Source organism: Rousettus aegyptiacus, unplaced genomic scaffold, assembly GCF_014176215.1.
Source record: "Rousettus aegyptiacus isolate mRouAeg1 unplaced genomic scaffold, mRouAeg1.p scaffold_m13_p_4, whole genome shotgun sequence".
Lineage (NCBI taxonomy): Eukaryota > Metazoa > Chordata > Mammalia > Chiroptera > Pteropodidae > Rousettus > Rousettus aegyptiacus.
Genome location: NW_023416307.1, coordinates 133,208,817 through 133,228,691, shown reverse-complemented (window position 1 = coordinate 133,228,691; position 19,875 = coordinate 133,208,817). Strand labels below are relative to the sequence as shown.

The window sequence follows — 19,875 nt, the reverse complement described above, 5'->3', positions numbered from 1 at the left end:
AGTAACTCACCCAAGTTACACAGGTAGTAAGTAGTAAGGCCAGGAGGCCAACCCTGTTTGGCTCTAGGGTACCTGCTCTTAGCCCTTACACTGTAATTTTGCTTTGTTTAGTTTCTAGAAGAAAATATTTTATAATGCGCTCACTGCCTTACATCTTCACTTTTTATACTAAAGCAGTCTTGACCTGGTGCTTTATTTATATATTTTTCTTCTTGGGCAGTCTAAAGTTGCGGGGCAAGATGGTTCCCAGGATCTTCTCAAACCTCCTGGATACCCTAAGTAGGTGGAATAGGGTGTGGCAGTGAGACAGTGGCTTTATTACTCTCTCAGGCCACTAACTCCCAAGAAATAAGTGAAGCAGCACCCAAGACGCCAAGGCATGGGCCTACCTGTGGAATGGGGAGGAGGAATGGTCCTCTCGTAATGATCCTCCCACCCACCTAGCCATCAGCGCCTTGGTGGCAGTCGCCCTCCAGCATCCGAGCTCAAAATCTGAGGGATCTCAGTACCCCACGCGCGCTCTTGACGCACACAGCGCTGGTTAGAAGGCGAGAGGGTGAGTGCGTGAGCTTCAGACCTTTGCGTAGAGGAGCATTGGGGGTCACTGGTGGCTGGGCGGCAGCGTGTGCTACACGCAGCTTGCCGATCGCGTGGAGACAGCGCGGAGGGAGTGCGGGGCGGGCCCGCCGCTCCCGCAGCGGTTGTCAGGGGCCGCGCGGCTTCCCCCCGAAGATGCAGCACAGCATATTTTGCACATGAGTTCAGAGGAAGAGGAAGTGTAGCCGGCGGACGCGCAGCGGCGGCGGCGGCGGGGGCGCGTCGGGACTGGAGCCGGAGCGCGCTGGGCGCAGGGCGCAGCGAGCGGGAGCGCGGCGGCCGCGAGTTCCGCGGAGGGACGGACGAACCGATCGCGGGAGGGACAGACACACGAGCACGCCTCGCCGCCGGTCCCCCGCCCCGCCTCCTCCACCCACTGGCGCCCACGCCCTCCCTGCGCTGCCTCCTCTGCATGGCACAAACTTTCCTCCCGGGACGGAACACGTTGTCTCAGGGAGCCCGCACCCGCGCCTTCTTCTCAGCTAGTTCCGAACGGTAGGTGGGAGCGCGGCATGACTTGGGGTGTAGGTGGGCAGGCCCCTCCATTTCGCCCCACGGACCCGGACCCCGGCGGACCCAGGGGGCCGCGCATGGCGCCTCCCTGCAGGTTGCGGGAGCTGGGGCGTGTTTTCCAGGCGCCGGGGTTGCCAGAGGGCCCCTCCTCCCGCCCTCATGCCCCCCACCCCGCACCTCTGGCGGGCGCTTGGATGGGGTCGGGGCCGGATCCATGGGACACAGCATTCTTGGGCCAACTTTTTTGGGGAAAAAAAAAAAATCATCTCCGACTCTCTGTGGGGAGATTTACCCCAGAGCCGTCTGTTGGGGGTCGTGGGCTTTGCAGGCTCGGGGGCTCCTAGGAAGGAAGCAGGGGAGAGGCTTCCAGGCTACAGGTGAGTCTAGGACACCGCTGCAGGGGTCTTCCGCAAAGATCAAGCGGGAGCTGGCCGCGGAGGGTTCAGGAGGGCGTGAGGGTGGGTGAAGTGGGGTGGAGGCGAGCAGCTCGGGCCGCCTTCGGCGTGCGCCCTGGGAGGTGGGTTTGTTCCCGGCGCAGGGTGCTGGATGGGTGGGAGCAGAAGTGCCGCACGTTCAGAGGAAGCGCCACAGTCACCGGAGGCTCAGAGAGTCGGGGCGCGGGGAGTCCCCGGCGCTGAAAAGGGGCATCTCCTTTCAGTAAGGAGGTTTCTTCTCGCGTCCTAACCCACTTTTGTAGGCTCAAGGGACGTCAGGGTGGGTCTGGGTCAGGCAGGGGTGCTGGCGGCATAATTTCAGGAAATCCAATTGTCGGGCATACACACTCCCCTCCCGGGCCAGGGTTCTTGCCCTTCACCTAGGGTATCGCGGTCTTTGGCAGTGAGAACAGCGTGGAGTACAAGGTGCTAGACCCAGGCGCGCTCCTTGATGCCTCCCTGTCGCACACGCTGGGCTGCCCTCTCTGGTTGTGGGTAGTCCCCAGGGACGCTGGGTGGTGTCAGTGAGTTTGTTAGGGCCCTTAAAAACAAACAAAAAATATTTTTTAATAAAGTCTGGCACAAATCCCTATATTTGAGTGGTTGCCCTGGTTTCCAGCAACAGTCCCTTGTAATTGGTACAGCTGTTTTCAGATGCTGGGCGCGCAGTCAGGCTAGGCGTCTTTCAGCCCCTGCCATCGTGTGTCATCTCAGGATAAGTGAGGCCCTGCCAGGAAGGAAGGCGGGGTAATGTGAGCGACCTTTGGGCCTGTGGGTAGGGCTCACTGTTAATCCCACGTGGCCCTAGCCACCGGGATACCTAATTTGTACCTCTGAACAGCTGAATTCCCTACCAAGTTCAAGTGACCCCAGATGTCACCAAAACCCACAGAGGGATTAAGCAACAAGCTGTTTGGGGCTCTTGGTGCGTGTGTGTGCTAACCTCAGTGAAATCACTTTAACCTCAGAGGGAGCTCTGCATCCTCTTTTGCCTTCAGTGGGGGTTCTGGCCTGTGAGCTGAGAAGTCATCCTCTGGCTGCATTTGTATAACAGGCTGTTGGGTTGGTTTTTCTTTGTTTGTCTTTTGGCTGCATGGACATGGGGCAAATGGAAGTGGAGTGTTGTGCAGTTAACTAATAGAGTTGCTGCAGGAATTGAAAGAGAACAAATTGGGAATATAAGTCAATGTGTTCTTTTTCTCCCTCTTGAGCAGGAATTTTTGGCTTACATTCAAATAATTGCTTTGTCTGTAGGGAAACAGGCAGAAAATCTTTGGCATGAGTGATGTGAGTTCCTGTAAAGCTACTGGTGTTCTTGCAATCTTTTCTCTTCAGCTGAACTGATATGATGTGGGCCTATGGCTTGGTGAGCATGAATGTTTTGCCAAATTTTTAACCTAGTGGGCTAAGGGCGTAGTGGTGGTGGTGGGGCACTGTAACTCTTTTCCCTGCTCATCTCATTTTAGAAAATCTAGAAAAGTTGGGAAAACAGTGACCATCCAAACACCCACAACTCGAGCCTATAATTTTGCTATATTGGCTTTATTACATATCTCTGCATCTATTCATCCCTCTATCCATCTATCAGTCTGACTTACCGATTTATGCAATTTAAAGTAAACATTTTAGCACACATTTTATTATTTAGAGTTCAGTATAAGTTCATGATTTTCTTAAGGTAAAATTTATGTGCATATAGTGAAATGCACAGATCTTGAGAGTTACATTTGCATAATGATTTGACAGATGCATGCACCTGTGTAACCCTAGGCTCTATAAAGAAAGGGAATATCACCATCACCCCCAGAAAGTTCCTTCATCCCCACTCCCAGTCAGTCCCTGCCTCTGCCTTTTCAGTGGCAACCACTGCTCCGATTGTTTCTCACTGTAGCTTAGTTTAGTCTGTTCTTGAACTTCATGTAAGTGGGATTTTACAGTATTGGATAAAGCTTCTTTCACTCAGCATCTTTTAGAGATTCGTCCATGTTGAATGTTCAGTCATTTGGTCTTTATTTTTATTGCTGAGTTGTATTCCAGGTTATGTTTATGCCACAGTTTGTTTATATAGTCCCTTGTTCATGGGCACAGGACTTACTCCAAGTTTGGGGGGGTATTGTGAAACAAACTGCTATGAATATTTGTGTACGAGTCTTTCTAGGGATCTCTGTTCTCATTTCTCATGGATAAATGCCTAGAAATGCTGAAATGGAAATGCTAGAAGAGGTGTATGTGAACCTTATAAGAAACTGCCAGACCTTTTTCTAACATACTTATAACATTTTACACTCTCGCAGCAAAGAATATGAGTATGATATTCCAGATACTACAACCTCATTTTCTTATTCCCAAGAATGTGACTTCACTAGTGTTCTCTGGGGCCAGAGGGACCCAGAAATTGGGACCACCTGAGACAGTCTGGAACATGTTGTTTTCATAGGTGGAGGAGCTGTGAGAAGTCCCTGACTCTGCCAGTAAATGGGTTTACACTTAAATTATTGCAGACAATCAGACGAATATTTTATTTTTAGAGATCTTCAGAGAAGGGAATTCCATAGGGGAACGTACGCTTGGTTGTGGAAGAGAGTGAGTGCTTTCTTTATAAAGAAAAATAACCCCCCCCCCCCACACCCCCAACCCCACTGAATTCCACTAAACTTCTGCTTAGAAACTCCTGGGGGATTTCTGGTATATTGGTCTGGTTGATGTGAACTTGGTGGAGAATCCCGTTGGATTTCATCAGCTTGGGCAGCTGGCTGTTGAAAGGGGCTCTGTTTGCTTTGTGAGGAAGATGAGATTTGGCTTTTTAAAGGCTCAGAGAACAGCTTTCCTGTTAAAGTGATTTGGTCTCTCAGTGAAAACATGGCCTGTCAACACCCGCTTATAGTCCTGGCTGAGAAAATGGGCTCATCCCCATCCGGTCCTGCTTATACCTTAGTCCCTCTCTGTGGGCCAGCAGCTGAACCTGGGCTTGGCTCATCCAGGAAACAGGAATTGAGTCTCCCTGCCTGAGAGGGATCCCAGGATGAAATTTTTACATCTTATCAAGGTGTCTCAGTGGGGGCTAAGCTTTGCAGATGATATAGAGTCTTGAGACATTGCACTGTGTTTGAGGACTGTTCTCATTCACAACCTAGTACAGTGCCTGCCACAGAATAGGAGCACAATAAACTTTGGTCGGTTCTTGTGATGCATGGTACCCACTTGGAGGTTGACAAGTGAATGCTGAGACATCAAGGCCCCAAGATGTATTTTCCTAGAAGCCGCTTTACCATAGCCTGGGAAACAGCTTCGAAATGTCTGGGCCTTGGAAAACTTTGCTGAGTGTCAACTTTCATTGTCGTGGCATCGTTCTTCTTTATTACATATTTCACTATTCTTATTAACAAAGTAATAATGATAGCTAGCACTTGCCAAATGCTTACTCTTTGGTAGGCACTGTTTGTTTCTTTACCTGTTGCATTCTCTGAATCCAGTCCTTACCAGAAGCAAGCGCTGTTATAATCTGCACTTTAGCCTCGAGGAAACTGAAGCTTACTGAGGTTAAGTAGCTTGCCCTGAGTTCACATTTTCATGTTTCCCAGACTTTAAGGAGAGAGACTGTGATGTTGGGTTTCACAAATGCAGATTCTGTCTACAAGCACAGATTTCCAGATACACAGAGCCATAGTATAATAGCAATGTGAACTGAGTAGGCAGAACAGAGTCGCAAGAAACAACACACTGGAGTCACTTTCTTCAGTCTTTTTTCTTTTTGTTTTAAGCTTGCTGAGTTTGGGGCCGCCAGGGCCTGTATAGAGTTACTAATTTTGGTGACAATATAAGATATTATTGGTTGATTACGATTGTAATTTCATTGTAGGAAATGAAAAACGCTGCCAGCTGTTCGGTTTGAGTGTCTGTTCCTGAGCTGTCCATACAGTAGCCACTAGCTACGTGTGGTTATTTACATTTAAATGTAAATGAATGAAATAAAATAAAAGTTAAAATTCAGTTCCTCAGTCTCACTAGCCACCTTTCAAGTGCTCTAACGTGGTTATTGGCTACTGAATTGGACAACAAGATCAACTATTTTCAACATCGTTGAGCGTTTCTTTGATAGCGTTCCTCTGTAGTAAGCATTTCTCTTTTTTCCTTCAGTTTAAGAATTGACAACACACTTGGCTAAGGCTTAGGCTATTTTTTACTGACAAAGAGATAAATTTAGCCAGATTTTTCTTTTTAATGTTTACTTTCTAAAGCGCGTACGCTCTCTCTCCCTTTCTCTCTCTCTCTCTCTCTCTCTCTCTCTCTCTCTCTCTCTCTCTCTCTCTCTCTCTCTCTGTGTGTGTGTGATTTCGTTTAAATTCAGTTTTTGACATATATTTGAGTTTGCCTTTTCTCCTGGGCCCCATTATTATCACTGCGTATTTTACCACGCAAGATGCTTTCTCTGGAAAGATCTGTACAGCAGGCAAGCAATGGCCACTGCTTGAGCCTTACTAATTCCTAGCTCTCCAAATAAGAATTTGGTTCAGCTTTTAAATATGCATTTGTGTGGCTTACTCCCTACATGGGCTGAATTCAGGAAGAAAAATTGCTGTCAGCAGGACCAGAACCAAAGAGCTAGAAAATCAGGTCACATACTACGCGTGATGGCTACCTGCCAAGACTCGGATGGAGGAGACACCGTTTGGGGTACTTGAGGGCTTCGTTTGGCATTTTCCTGGTTGGGCCTGCCCCTGTGGTGTAGGGGTGCTAGAGATGGCTGGCAGCTTCTGTGTCCTGGTTGTACAGTACGGTGGGAATGGTGCTAATGCTCTCTCCTCTTCTGTGCTGTACTCTATCCTAGAATCAGGTTCAAAGGAGAGGGCACACCAGCCCTCAGGTCTCAGTGGGGAACCAGGACCAGCCAGAGGTGGAAAGTCAACATCAGCTATGTTTTGCTCAGCTTGTTTGGTACTGACCAACTCCTTAGCTATTTTACAAAATGGTGTTGGATGTTTCCACACTTTTTCAACCAGGAAGCCGGCTACTCCTCATTGATAGCTTTTTTTTTTTTTTTTTTTGGCTTTTGAAACCTAATCTTTTTCGTTTTATAGGCAGACAGACCCCCTTGATTGTCAGCACTTATTCTTTGCAGAGGATTATCAGCTTCCACTGTGTGTGTGTGTGTGTGTGTGTGTGTGTGTGTGTGTGTGTGTGTGTGTGTTTTGAAACTCTCTACTTTGTATTTCACCCTGAGGAAATATTTTCTGAGGAACCATTCAGATTTACAGACTAGCCCCTAAATTTTTCAGCTTTGGAGAAATTGTTATAATAGACCTTATCCATAAAGTTGGATAAGAAGAGATTAGGTTATTCACAGACTCCGGTTAATGGAATGTGACCATACCGTGAATTACCAAATTTCATTAATATAAAATACAAGAAATCAAGCTGTTTATTTAAACATTTTTTTTAATTTAGAGAGGTCTTTTGGGATTTTCCCAGTGTTCTGGGACACCTTATAAGCACCCTTTTTAGTGTGGTGTGATTATGGGTGTAGGCAAGTTAAAAGAAATCTTTATAATGGGTAATGAATAACACTAGTAATAGTATCAATAATGGTTAACATTTATACTGCTTTTTCTATGTGCCTGAGTTCTTCTAAGGCCAGTTAAACATGAACTTAGTTAATCCTTACCCTACAAGTAGATTTTGTAGTTATACCCATTTTATAGTTGTGAAAACTGAGGTTAAGTGGCTTCCTCGAGGTAGAGACATGGAGATTTGAACCCAGGACATCTGGCTCCAGAACTTGTGCACCAAACCCCTGTGCTGGCTGTTAAGAAGGTGAACTTGACAGTGACAGGCAAATATTCTCAAGGCCCTTTCTCATCCTTCATCAGATAATGTATCTTTCCTACTCCTGAAGGATGTTGACTAAGTAGGTATTTATCGTGCATTTATTGGGACAGAGCATTGGGGTAGTTGCTGTGGGGGATGAGGACACGAATGCTGCCTTGGAGAAGTTTATTGTCACATAGGAAGGTGAAGCATTCATTACCAAAAGCTCCAGAGCTCCCCCTTGAACTCTGGACTGGTCCATGCAGGGGCGCACCTCACACTTCTCCTTGGATGGAGCTAACACATCTAAAACAAACTGCTGTCTTCCCTGGCTCAGCTGTGTCTCCCACAGCCATGCCCGTGTCAGAAGGTGACCACTGCAGCCTTCCAGTTGCTCCGGACACAGACCCCTGAGGTGTCTCGGATGTCCTCTTTTCCTCATGCCCTATTTCGAAACCACCGATAAATCCAATTTCCTGCCTTCAAAGCATATTCAGAATTTGAGGCTCATAGCTGGTTATCATCTGGTCTCCCCTCTCCCACGGTCAGTCATGGCCAGAGTGTTCACGTCTCCCTTCAGCTCAGAACCCTCCCGGGACTTCCATCTTACTCAAGATAAAGCTCAAGTCCTTACCATACCGCACGGCCCACACTATCTGCCTCCTGTGCTTCATACTTCATGTGCTGCCTGTGGCCGTGCCGCTTCACCAGGCAGGTCCTGGAATGTTCTAGTCTGTTTGCACTTGCCACCACGTTGCCTGCTACACCATCCCCCTTATCCTATGACTCCCCCCGTCACCTTCAGGATTTTGCTTAACGTCACCTGCTTGGCGAGGCCTTCCCTGAGCACTCTTGTTGAGAAAAACTGTACCCCCTTCCCCTATACTTGCTGTCCCTCCTCCCTGCCTTATTTTTCTTTATTTGACATGTCTTTAAAGTTGAAGTTATTATTTTTGTTTATTGTCTGTTTCTCTGCTCCTGAAGGTAAGGCCCAGGAGGGCAAGGTTTTATTATTTTTTCTCTTTTCTCACTTTGATATCCCCAACATTTAGAACAGCGCCTTGCATATATTAAGTATTCAGTAAATGAGGGTGTGATGATTAATTTTATGTGTCAGCTTGGCTAGGTTATAAGGTACCCAGTTTTTGGTCAAATGTCAGTATGGAGTATTTAAATGGAATTTTTTTTTTTTAGGTGTGATAACATTTAAATCAGTAGACTTTGAGTAAAGTTGATTATCTTTTATAATATGGGTGGGCCTCATCCTATCAGTTGAAGAACTTAAGGAAAAAGACTGAGGTCTCCCAAGGAGAAAGGAATTCTACCTTCAGACGGCCTTAGGACTCCCTTCTGCAACACCAGCTCTTCCATGTGTCTGCGGCCTGCTGGCTTGCCCTGCAGATTTCCCCCTTGCCAGCCCCCATAGTCACATGAGCCAGTTCCTTAAAACAATTCTGCCCTGCCTTCTCTCCGTACAGATCTATATACACATCCACATATATACATCCTGTCCTACTGGTTCTCTTCCTCTGGAGAGCCCTAATACAGAGGGTCAAGGTGGAAGGGAAAGGAGTGTCAGGTGGAAAGTCCAGTGGCGGTGAAGGCGTGGTATCTAGAGAGCACTCAGTGTGTAAACAAGATAGCCCTGGCTTAGTCCGACCTGACTCCAGGGTCATGAAGGGGAGCGGGGACATGGGACTAGTAAGGAGGGAGATGAGATGCGGTTGAGGCTAGGGACTCCAAGCTGACAGCAGATGTGACTTATGCTCTTTGAGCCACTCGTGGGGTGCAGAATATTAACCTGGAGAAAGCTGGTGATAAGAATCATAGGGATGAGAAACCAAGGGAAACCAGAGTGAGGAAGGCATCTGACAGTCCCGAAATGGCAGGCTGGCCCATGGAATGAAGTGACGGAATTGAAACCATCCGCCAGAGCTTGGAACCTGGCCTGTTTGTGTGGGAGCAGGAGCAGGCTGATACCTAGCGTTTTGAGTCTGGATATTATGAGGGCAGGGGTGCTACTCACAGAAACAAGAAATATGGGAGGAAATACAGGCTTGTCGGGCAAAAGGTTAAGTTCTTTTTTGGAGCATATTCATCTGGAAGTGCCAGGAAAGTTCCAGGTGAAGATGTTGAAACAGATCCTTGGGCATGTCCACCTGGACTTGGAGAAAAGACAGGAAGGGAGGGAGACCGGAGAGTTTTCACCTACAGCAAGGAATGTGAGACCAATGAGGGGGGACGTGATAGCTGAGGGGGAGACAGTACAATCATGTAACTTTTGTGAGCATATACAACAATATCATGTATTCAGGGTTCCCAAACTCTGTACCAGAGTACCCCAAGGCACTACGGGAAACCCATAGTTAGGAAGGGGCGAGGGATAGTTTATATTTTTGAGGGAAAGACAGTGGTACTTGAAATATTTGATACCACGCTCATTATTAACTCAGCGTGGGAGTTCACAATACCAACATTAGTACCATGTTCCTTTCGATGACATCATGTCTTTTGCAAAGCTAGATTTTGGGGTGGTTGCTAAGAAAACCATTGTGTAACAGGAAATGAGGGTGGTGGCGTCCAATGTGATTTTAAGATTTGAGAAGTTGTGCAGTGCCCAACAGATGCATACATCCCATTAGTGCATAATTATAGTAGCTTGAGATTTAAGGAAAAACATTTTCTTTCAGTGTGTGTTCTGTTTTTTCAAAAGGCTGCTAAGTTGTTTAGACATAATTATTAAGTTGTTTGGACATCTACGTAATAAATAGAACTGTCGGTATTGCTGTTAACAGGAAGTAGTGTGGAAATTTCGCCGAGACCCTGGGAGAGTGACATGAACTGGGAGAGTCTCGGGACCTTTGCCACCTCTTGTCCTGGGTGTTCTCTGTAGACTGTAAAAGAGTCAGAGTGGGGATAGAAGGATGGGGGAGAAAGGGAAGGACATGAGGTCTGCGTCCAAAACTCATGTTTTTTTTTTTTTTCCCCCAAAAAATAAAGAATGTGAAGCAAATAATGTAAAATGTAAGCTTTTGTTAAATCCGGATAGTGGGTACATAAATGTCTCATTTTCTATCTTTATCCATGTTTCCAGTGGTTTGTAATAAAAATAACTTTAAGAGAGAGGCAGGAGGGCTGGGAGTAGAAATTCAGGGGCACGCCTGCGTTTGAGAGGACAACAGTGAGTCTGGGAAGGGGGCATCTGAGGTACAGAGAGATTCAGGAGTCGGGGGGGTTGTCGTTGAACCAAGGGGTTCAGCAGGACCACGTTCTTCTAGACTGTGGTTGTCAGCCCTGGTTAAGGGGCTTAAGAACGATCCTGGGCCCTGCTACCTAAGACCTGGATACTAGGAAATTGGAGCGCGTTAGGAATGGGAAAAGACTGGGGTTTGCTACTAGAGCGTTGCTTCTCCACTCTGGCTGCCAATTAGAATCGCTTGGGGGACTTCAACCAACGCTGATGTTTGTTCCCCATTCAGAAATGGCTGGGCATCAGGACTTTAAAGCAGCTCTCTAGGCAATTCCAGTGTGTAACCAAAGTTGAGAACCACTGCCACGGCCCGGAGTTTCTCAAACTTTACTGTGACTCAGACTTTAAGGAACACTTGCCATTAAAAGGTGGGTTCTGATTCAGCAGGCCCGAGTGAGGCCTAAGTTCTGCATTCCTAACAGGCTCCCGGAGGACCACCCTTTGAGTAGCAAGTTTTCTTGAGAGGGGGCTGTTGTTAGTTATGGGTGGTTGTGATGGAGACTAGTGGGAGAGCAGAAAAGTAGCCTGGATCAGACATCCATTAAGATGTGGGGGTGGGCGTGGGGGCGAGGTGGTAAGCGAGTGTTTTCTTTTGATAATGTAAATACCCCTTGTATTCCTTATCTTTTGCTTCGTAACAAATGACTCCCAAACTTGGCAGCTGAAAACAATAAACATTTGTTATCTCACAGGGTTTCTGTGAGTTAGAAACCCAGAAGCAGCTATGCTGGGTGGTTCTGACTCAGAGTTTCTCTGAAGGTTGTGTTTAACATGTCAGCTGGGCCGAAGGCTGTTTCAGGGCTGAAGGGTCTGTTTCCACATGAGCGTTGAGTTAGTACTGGCTCTTGGGTGGAGGCCTCAGTTCCCTGCCATGGGGACTTCTCCATGGGGTTAATAAAGCTTCCTCATAATATGGCAGCTGGCTGCGCCCTGAGTGAGAGAGCCAAGAGAAAGCAAGGTAGATCCCACCCGTCTCCTATAACCCAGCCGTGGCAACCAGTATCCTACTGGCTGCACAGGTCAGCCCTACTCAGTGTGGGAGGGGACCCCTCGTGAATACCAGGATTATTGAGGGCTGGATGTGATACCCCTTATTGTTTTCAACTAGGAAAATGATGTATGCACAACACAGAAAACTTGAAAATAGAGAAACCCATACAGAGAACGTCACTTCATAATCTCATGACCCGGAGGACAGTTCTGTGAACCTCGTGGTCTGTGTCCTGCCAGTTAAGGAAAGAACGTGGATTTTTATATACAGTCGTACACACAGATATGTGAACGGGGCACCGTACCATAATACTGTTTCACGTAGCTTGTTCTTTTACTTGGCATCGGATCAGGAGCACTTTCGATAGGCAAATTTTTGTTATCCTTGGGTTTCTGTCTTAGATTATGTTTGTAGGACATCAAGGTTTGACGTCACTTGAATAGTTGACTGAATTTTGAAGTTTTCATTTATGTTTCCGGGTTGAAAGAGACGTCCTTATCAAGTAGAACCTTTTAAATTTGGATTGTCACTTCTTACTTAGGATGCCTGAATGATGTAATAAACACAGTCTTCAAATATGGGATATGAAAGTGGAAATAAAAAAACGAGTTTGCCAGCTGATCTAGCGTCATTGCATATAATTGCCCTGTCTCTGTCTGCCTGTCATGAGCTGTTGCCAATTGTTAGAATTAGCTTTACAGTCTATCTCAGATTAGTGGCAAGTGTGAGGGCTCACTCTTAATGAAACTAATTTGTATTTGAAAATATAACTACATATATTGCTTCCATTATTTAAATGCATGCATGCTAGTTGATAGTAAAAATGAACCTTTAAACTGAGCTTTTTATAAACCCTAGCTGAAAAGTCATCTTTTAAGGAGGAGATCTTTTTTGAAGTGGTTTTCCAGTGTTTTATGGTCATCTTGGGAAGCATTTCAGAAACAAATTAGAAATACTTTTAAAATAAAAACTTCAACATTTTGACATTTAAAATGACACAGGACATCATGTCCCATTGCCGATCAGCTTTTTCTGGAACCAAGCCTATGGCGGTGGCTCCCTGTTTTATATCACAGCAGTTTTCCCTGAGTGCCCTGCACTCTGCCCAGACCTGCAGAGCAGCCAGACTCACTGCACCGTGTACATCTGTTTACTGTCTTTCTCCTCCTTTCACCTGCCATCTCCTTAAAAGAAAGGCCTGGTCTTCCCATTTTTATATTTTCTGATTGAAGGCCTGACTCAAAGCCAAGCTTAATAAATGCATGTTGAACGAATGAGTGCATGAGTTTGGAATGTTTGTTCCCTTCCTCATGGAGCTGACAGTTTCTGCATGAAGCTGGTCCACCATATACCAAAGACACACCCCATTCTAGGTTTGATTCAGAAAGAATTGATTTTTGAGAATGTCACCATTTGAGGGATCTTGGCTTCTTGGTCATTTGCAATGTCCAATGTCCTCTCCTTGTACTTGGGTTTCAGAACCTCCCAGTGATGACCTTATTTTCCTCCCTAGTCAGCATCCAGGTCCTAATTACCTTTAGCCTATTTCTGTTAGAGAACTGTGAGTATGTTTGGCTCTTTTCCTGCTATCTCACCATAGGAAGATGGAGAAAGACCTCCTCTCTTTTCTCTACCTTTTAAGATCTCTTGGATTGTTTTTTCTTGGCACCTTGATGCTAGAGAGACCCATATGCATGGGTGTAGGGATGTCTTCTAGGAAGACAAAGATATAAAGAGAAGAAAAAAATCTCCTGAATGAGTGTCAGATAATCAAAGCTGCTGATTCACTGATCAACTCACATAAAATATGTAACCTGATTTTATATTAGGTGTCAACGTGAATTAACTACAGGAATTTGAAGGGGAAGAGCTCCAGGAGTTGGATGGGCCATAGAAAAGTACTGGGAAAATATCACACACAGAGGTGATTTTTAGCATGTTTCCTTTACAAAAACAGACAAAAACAAAAGGAGAAATAGCCATGAATAGCACTGTTGCTCGTGATTCCACTCAGTGAGCTGATGCCCCAGAGTCGACAGAAGGTGGAGGGGCTAATTTATTGGCCTCTCAGAGGGTCTCACCTTCCTCCTCTGGGGTCAGCATTTAGCCACCCTGAGTGTGTAAAGGGAATCGTTGTTTATTAACAGAACGCTGCACTTACCATACCAGCAATCCCACTCCTAAGTATTACCCTAGAGAAATGAAGACTTATGCCTCATAAAATCCTCTATGTGAGTGTTACAAGCCACTCTATTCATAATAAACCCAAACTGGAAACAACCCAGATTTCCTTCCAAGGGCGAATGGCCAAAGCAGGGCCCATAAATGCAAGCCAACCTCAGCTGGTGCTTGAGCGAGGAGGCAGCAGGCCACGGTCATTTTGAACAAACTTCGTGTATAAGTTACCTGCTGCGTGACAAATCACCCCCAAACTTAGAGGCCTAAGACAGCAACAGTGGTGTCTTTTGCTCAAGTATCTGCAGTTTGGGCAGATCTTGGTGGAAATAGCTTTCCTCTGCTCCATGTGGGGTCGGTGGCTTGACCGAGCCAGAGGCTTCCGAGATGGCTCACTGGCAAGATGGCTGGCAAGTTGGCACTGGCTCTTGGTTCCTTTCCATATGTGCCTCCCTTTTGGGGCTGCTTGGGCTTCCTCATAGCATGGTGGCTGGAATGCAAGAGTGGGCATCCCAAGAGTCAGGTAGTGGATGCTCCCAGTTTCTTAAGGTCACGGTCCAGGAGCTGGCACTGTGTTATTCCACCATGTTCTCTTAGTCAAGCAGTCATGGAGCCCAGGTTTGGGGGCGGGGGGAGGGAGTGACATAGACTCTACCCCTCAATGGCAAGAGTGTCAAAATATTTTGGGGTTATATTTAGAAACTATCACATTTACCACTTACTCTCCTACTAGAAACCTCGGACCCTGAGGGAGATGTGCCTGATTGTCTGCGTGAGAGAATGTGCAACCACGTTAGGTGTCATCTTGCCTGACAAGGCTGTTCCCTTCCCTCTTCCCTCTGCCTCTCACCTCTCACTTCTCTCAAAAGCCTGTGCCCATTCCCTGCCCCAGGCCTCTTGCCAGATTCTATTGTGAGTTTGGTTTGGGAACCTTGCATAGTAAACTGTAAAGTTTATAAAACTCTACAGTAATGTAAGGCATTGTTATATCTTGTTTTCCCTCCCTTTTCTAAGCTAGATTTTTCTGACTTGTTTGAGCACAGTGGGGACTATAATAGAAATTTTTGGAATGGTATAAAGTCTTTTCTATTTTGACAGGGGTGGAGGTCGGTAGAGTGAAGGAAAGAACTGAGGAATGCAAGTGTGCCAGTAGGGTCCTTGATGCAAAAGAATAAGCGGCAAATTCACGCTAAGGTTTTCGTGGCTAGCAACAGCTTCACGTATCGCTTCTCCCAGAGAGAGAGAGCTGTGCCTTAAGAGTAGCTGCTTGACCAGGGTTGAACACACGCCAAAGAAATGAATCTCTAAAGTTTGAAACCCCAAGGATTCAATGATAGTACAGTTTTGCTACTGTTTGTTTGCCACTGTTTATCTTTTCTGCATACGATCACATAGATGATTTCCCTAGAGCCACATCATGTCTTGAGAAAAGCACAGAGACCTTTGAGATGAACTTGGGCAGATACATCCAGTTCCGGACAGTCTGACCGAAACCTTAAACTCAAAGATGTAAATTGGGAGAGTTTTTTCTAATGTTTCTTGGTATGCCTTTCCTCTAGCTCCCAACCTCGTCTGAATCTTTCTTACTCATCCTGGTAACCCTCTCCTTGATTTTTTCCTGCTGCCAGGGAACCTGTCCTCTACAGAAGAAATTAAATCATACTAAAGTTGTTAGTGGCTCCCATGAGTTTGGTTTCTTGCTCTTCTCGTGGAGATATTTGTGGTTTTCAAGGAGATACTGAGGTGGGGTGATTCTGATTTCAAAGGAATGAATCTCTAGTGCCAGAACTTACCTAACAGGATAGCAAGAATAAGAGGAAGTGGTTTCTTCTTGGAGATCCCCAAACAGTCTATCAGGTGGGGTAGCTGAGTGAGTGACTTGGTAAGCCTCTGGGCTATTTCCAGTTCCATTCTAGTAGTAACAGTGCTCATCTAGCCAGGGTTCCCTGGTCCCCAATACTTAGGAGCTTCCCTGTCCACTTTTCTTCTGCTTTTTCCAAGCAGATATCAGTCGGCTTGCTTTTTAACAGTTAAATATGCAGCCTCTGTACAAATCAGCTATTAAATCTGCAGAACTACAGAGTATTTTATAAGTAATCAGTTCATACAGATTGCACATAAATCATGTCTGCTCTGGCCCTTTGGACGCTAATGTTCCCTTATTAAGGCATAAGTAAGCCTTCCTGTTCTCATCCATCCTTCCAGACTTTTTTTAATTACTGAAAAGTATAGCCCGGTTGTCGCTACACCACCCACTTTTACACCTCCCACCCCCCCACACACCCTCATTGCTTTTTGGAGGATTATTTTGTTTTTCTGGAGCTTGCCAAATTGCCTTAGAAAGCTGGGTACCTTGTGAATGGATTGAGCAAAAGGAAATTCTTATCTCTAAAAGGAAGCGGTCACCACGTTTCTGTTTGTGATATTCTTGGCCAGTTAATATTTTTGTGAAATATATTCTGATGGCAGCACCGGTATCCCAGAGATGGGGGAAGTATTGGTCATGCTCAGTGCACAAAAGGAAAATATCTTCCACTGAAGTCTGGGGAGGGGATAGAAAGTCATTTCATGACTGTCGTTCTGCCGAAATAAACAAAGCACCTTCCTTCATTGTTTTTAATCCCCTGGAAGACTGGAAGCTCAGCCACCCTTATATGCACATTATTTTAACATCTCTCCATTTTCTTTTCAAACCATAGCTACAATTCTTTGCTCTAATACACGTGGATTTCTGCTTCCAATTTCTCTGGCCCTGCTATTAGTGTTCAGCGAGTTTTCATTTTGGTCTGAAATGACTCTCCGAATGCGTAGAAGCATACTATTATTCCTGTGGTTTGGTCTAAAAAAAGAAGAAAGGGGGACTTTTAGACGAGGCCCATAAAAATACCGCCATCTACTTTTAGAGATGTTTTATGAATATGAATTCTCTTCTAAGTAATCACTGTTGAGGGTAGAAAGGACTTTGGGAAATTGAAACAACAACTTAATATTCTCTCTCAGCAAGCACGGCGAAGGTGACACATCTCTCTCTTTTATTTTTTTTAGATGGGCTTGACACCATAATACACTGTATTGCTTTTTGGATTCCATTTTTTAATCATATATACAGATCATAGTAGAACTGAGGCACTCTGGGGTATTATCTTCCTCAGATAAGGGAGAAAAGATATAGAGGACATATGCTTTTGGTGTTATTTCAGAATCACAGGATATCTGGTAATGATATCTTAACAGAAAGAGAAGTCAGCCTGGGTACTAAGCACAGTTCCTCTGGTGTTTAGGTCATATATTAAATTATACTCTAGATTCCATAAAGGCTGAAATCCCTTATATATTCTTCAGGGAAATTATGGAGTCTTTTATAGTATGGTGTTTAAAAGCAATATCTCACAGAAAAAACAAATCACCGCCCTCCTTTTTCCCCCCTTTTACTGACAGCTGCTGAGATGGGTTGTAGATTGAACAAGTTAGAGAAACGCGATGACAAACGGCCTGGAAATATCTATTCGACTTTGAAGAGGCCTCAGGTCGAAACCAAGATAGATGTGTCTTATGAATACCGCTTCCTGGACTTCACTACCCTGAGTGCTGGTGAGTACTGGTGCCCGGTGTTCCTGGTGACAGGTGAGCTCGGACCCAGCCTGGCACTACAGCCCTGTCCTGGGCAGGGCCTTCAGCCAAGGTTGCCCCAGTCAGTGCCGGTGGGACCTGACAAGGACATACTGGGGAGGTAGGTGGAGTGGGTGGGCCTGTCCAAAGGGGACTGCTTGTATAAATCCAGATTTTTATGTGAAATCTTTCTTTCACATTTTAAAAGATAGTAACTAATGAAAATCATAATAAGTTAGAAACATATATGAGCCATATACTACACATGGGTGGGCTGAATTTGGCCTATGAGCCAACTGGCTTGCACACCCTGTTTCCTAGCAAGCCCTGTGGAATAGGGAAATTGCCTTATCTCCTCGTATCTGTCTGCCTGTCCAACCAAATTCATCTGGCCATTGTTCCACCATCTTTCAAGAGTGCTTGTCCATCTGGCCTTGGCTTTGCCTCACCTGAGCCAGAGGGTGTTCAGGTCACCTACCACCACCAGCGTCCCACTGGCACTGGAGTGACAGGCAGGTGAAGGTCAGTGTTTTCATCACAGAGCGTTTGCTGAGCACTGACAGTGTGGAGACTGTGGGACTATTGCTGTGGGGAAGTGGTTTTCTGGGGCTCCTTACCTAGTAGGAGAGAAGACGCCTACAAATTAAAAAACGAGACACTCAACAGGCTGTAATTTTAGGTCAGAAAACATGTAAAATATATTTCAGAAGAGGAAGGAAATATTCTTTCTCCCCCCCCCCTTTTTTTTTTGCTGGGCAGGAGGGGTTGGTCTCTGGAAGTTGGGAGCAAAAAACCAGGCACTACAAAACTAAAGCATCTTAAGACATGTTCTCCCTGAGCTTCTGAGTATATTTTAAGCTTCTATTAACAGAAAAGAGAATGAGAGGGACGAATCCTCATGTTCATAGGTGTGAGTCCTGGCTCTGCTGTGGAGTAGCTGGGCACATCGCTAGGCCAGTAGCATCCTCATCTACCAGATGCGCACATGAACACCCGCCTCACAGGGCAGCCATGATGACTAGAAGAGGGAAGGTGTATGAGGACTTAGCACAATGACAGGCACGAAGTAGGGCTGCTAATATTGCTACCACTCCTCCTTCTTGACTAATTCTGCTTTGGCTTCCTCTGTGGTGAGGCTCCACCTGCTTCCTGAGCCCTGAGACAGCTGGGCGTCTCTGCAGGGACCTTCTGTGTACCCCAAAATGAAACCCAGCAGCTTCCTCATCAGATTGCTTCCTGCTGGCACCCTCGTCAGTACTATCACCACCATCCTCTTAGACGGACTGACACCTTAGTCCTCTGTGACCAAGCCTTCTCCCCACCCACAATTTCCATTCCCTCACCCAAGTCTGTTAAAACTACTTCTGAAAATGCTTATAATAGAGCTAAAGTAAGATGAACAAATCCAAACACAAAGTTATTTGAAGCATTTGGTCATTCATTATTTTTTTAATGAATATTTGAGTGCCCACAATGTTCTAGGCATTATAGAACAATTAAGGGGAGAAACAAAAGCATGTACAGGAAGAAAGCTTGGAAGGAAATATACCAAGATGTTAAAATTTGATTGTCAAGGTGCTGAGATCATGTATTTTGCAATGTGGTTATATTTCTTCTTTTATTAAGAAGAGTAATTTTTGCTTAACCTCTTCTGTCTTCCAACTGCTTTATCACTCTTCGTCTGAATTACTTCTCTAAACTTCTTATTTATTTCTCTGGCTCCTTGTGCTTCAGTCATAGCACTCGTACTGTTCTCTGCATTGTGTTTTCTTTAATTGAATTATCCTTTATTCTCTCATTATAAAACAAACATATGCCCATTATGAAATGTCAGAAAAACACTGGAAAACCCCCAACCGTTTCTCCTAGCTTCTGCCTTTGTCACCTTACAGATCATGTCACCCCTCTGCTCAAAGCCCTGCTGTGGCTCCCCTCATCCGAAGTGGCACTGCTCTCCTGTTGTTTGTCCTGTGCGTTCTGCCACTGCAAACCTGCTGTTTCTCAAGGTTCCAAGGCCTCCTCAGGGCTTTTGCACCGCCTGTTCCCTCTGCCTGGAAGCCCTCCCAGATATACCCTTTGCTAGGTCTTAACCACCTTCTCTGTGGAACCTTTCCTGACCACTGACTTAAAATTTCTACCTACCCCCAACTCCCTATCCCTTCCCTCTCCTGATTTTCTCTGTAGCACTTCTTACCATCTTACATGCTATGTATTTTGCTTTGTTTGTTTCCTTATTTATTGCCTGCTTTCCTTCATTAGAAGGTAGAAGCCCTTCTAATGAGTACAGAGATTATATCTGCTTTATCCTCTGCTGTGTCTCAGTACTTAAAACAGTGTCTGGCACATGGTAGTTAATCAATAAATATTTGTTGAATGAATACTCAATGTATATTTTTGGATCCTGCTTTCTTTCAACTAAATATTGTATAGTGAGGCATGCCCTCTGTCATTCTTTATGTTCCAAAAATATGATTTAATAGCTGTACATGATTCAATCACTC

General features: G+C 45.5%; 1 protein-coding gene across 2 annotated transcripts in view; it reads left to right on the top strand.

Moving 5' to 3' along the window:
- The first annotated feature begins 245 nt into the window (after positions 1 to 245).
- RFTN1 (raftlin, lipid raft linker 1) overlaps positions 246 to 19,875 on the top strand; it is a 186,575-nt gene continuing 166,945 nt past the window's right edge. Inside the window, exons 1-2 of one of the 2 annotated variants that reach the window (XM_016140221.2) lie at positions 246 to 556; positions 17,204 to 17,356. In XM_016140221.2, coding sequence (XP_015995707.2) covers positions 17,212 to 17,356 — 145 coding nt within the window. In that variant the 5' untranslated portion in view covers positions 246 to 556; positions 17,204 to 17,211. Of the gene's footprint in view, positions 557 to 836; positions 1,093 to 17,203; positions 17,357 to 19,875 lie in introns of those variants that run through there. The other variant, XM_016140222.2, reaches the window with a different exon arrangement.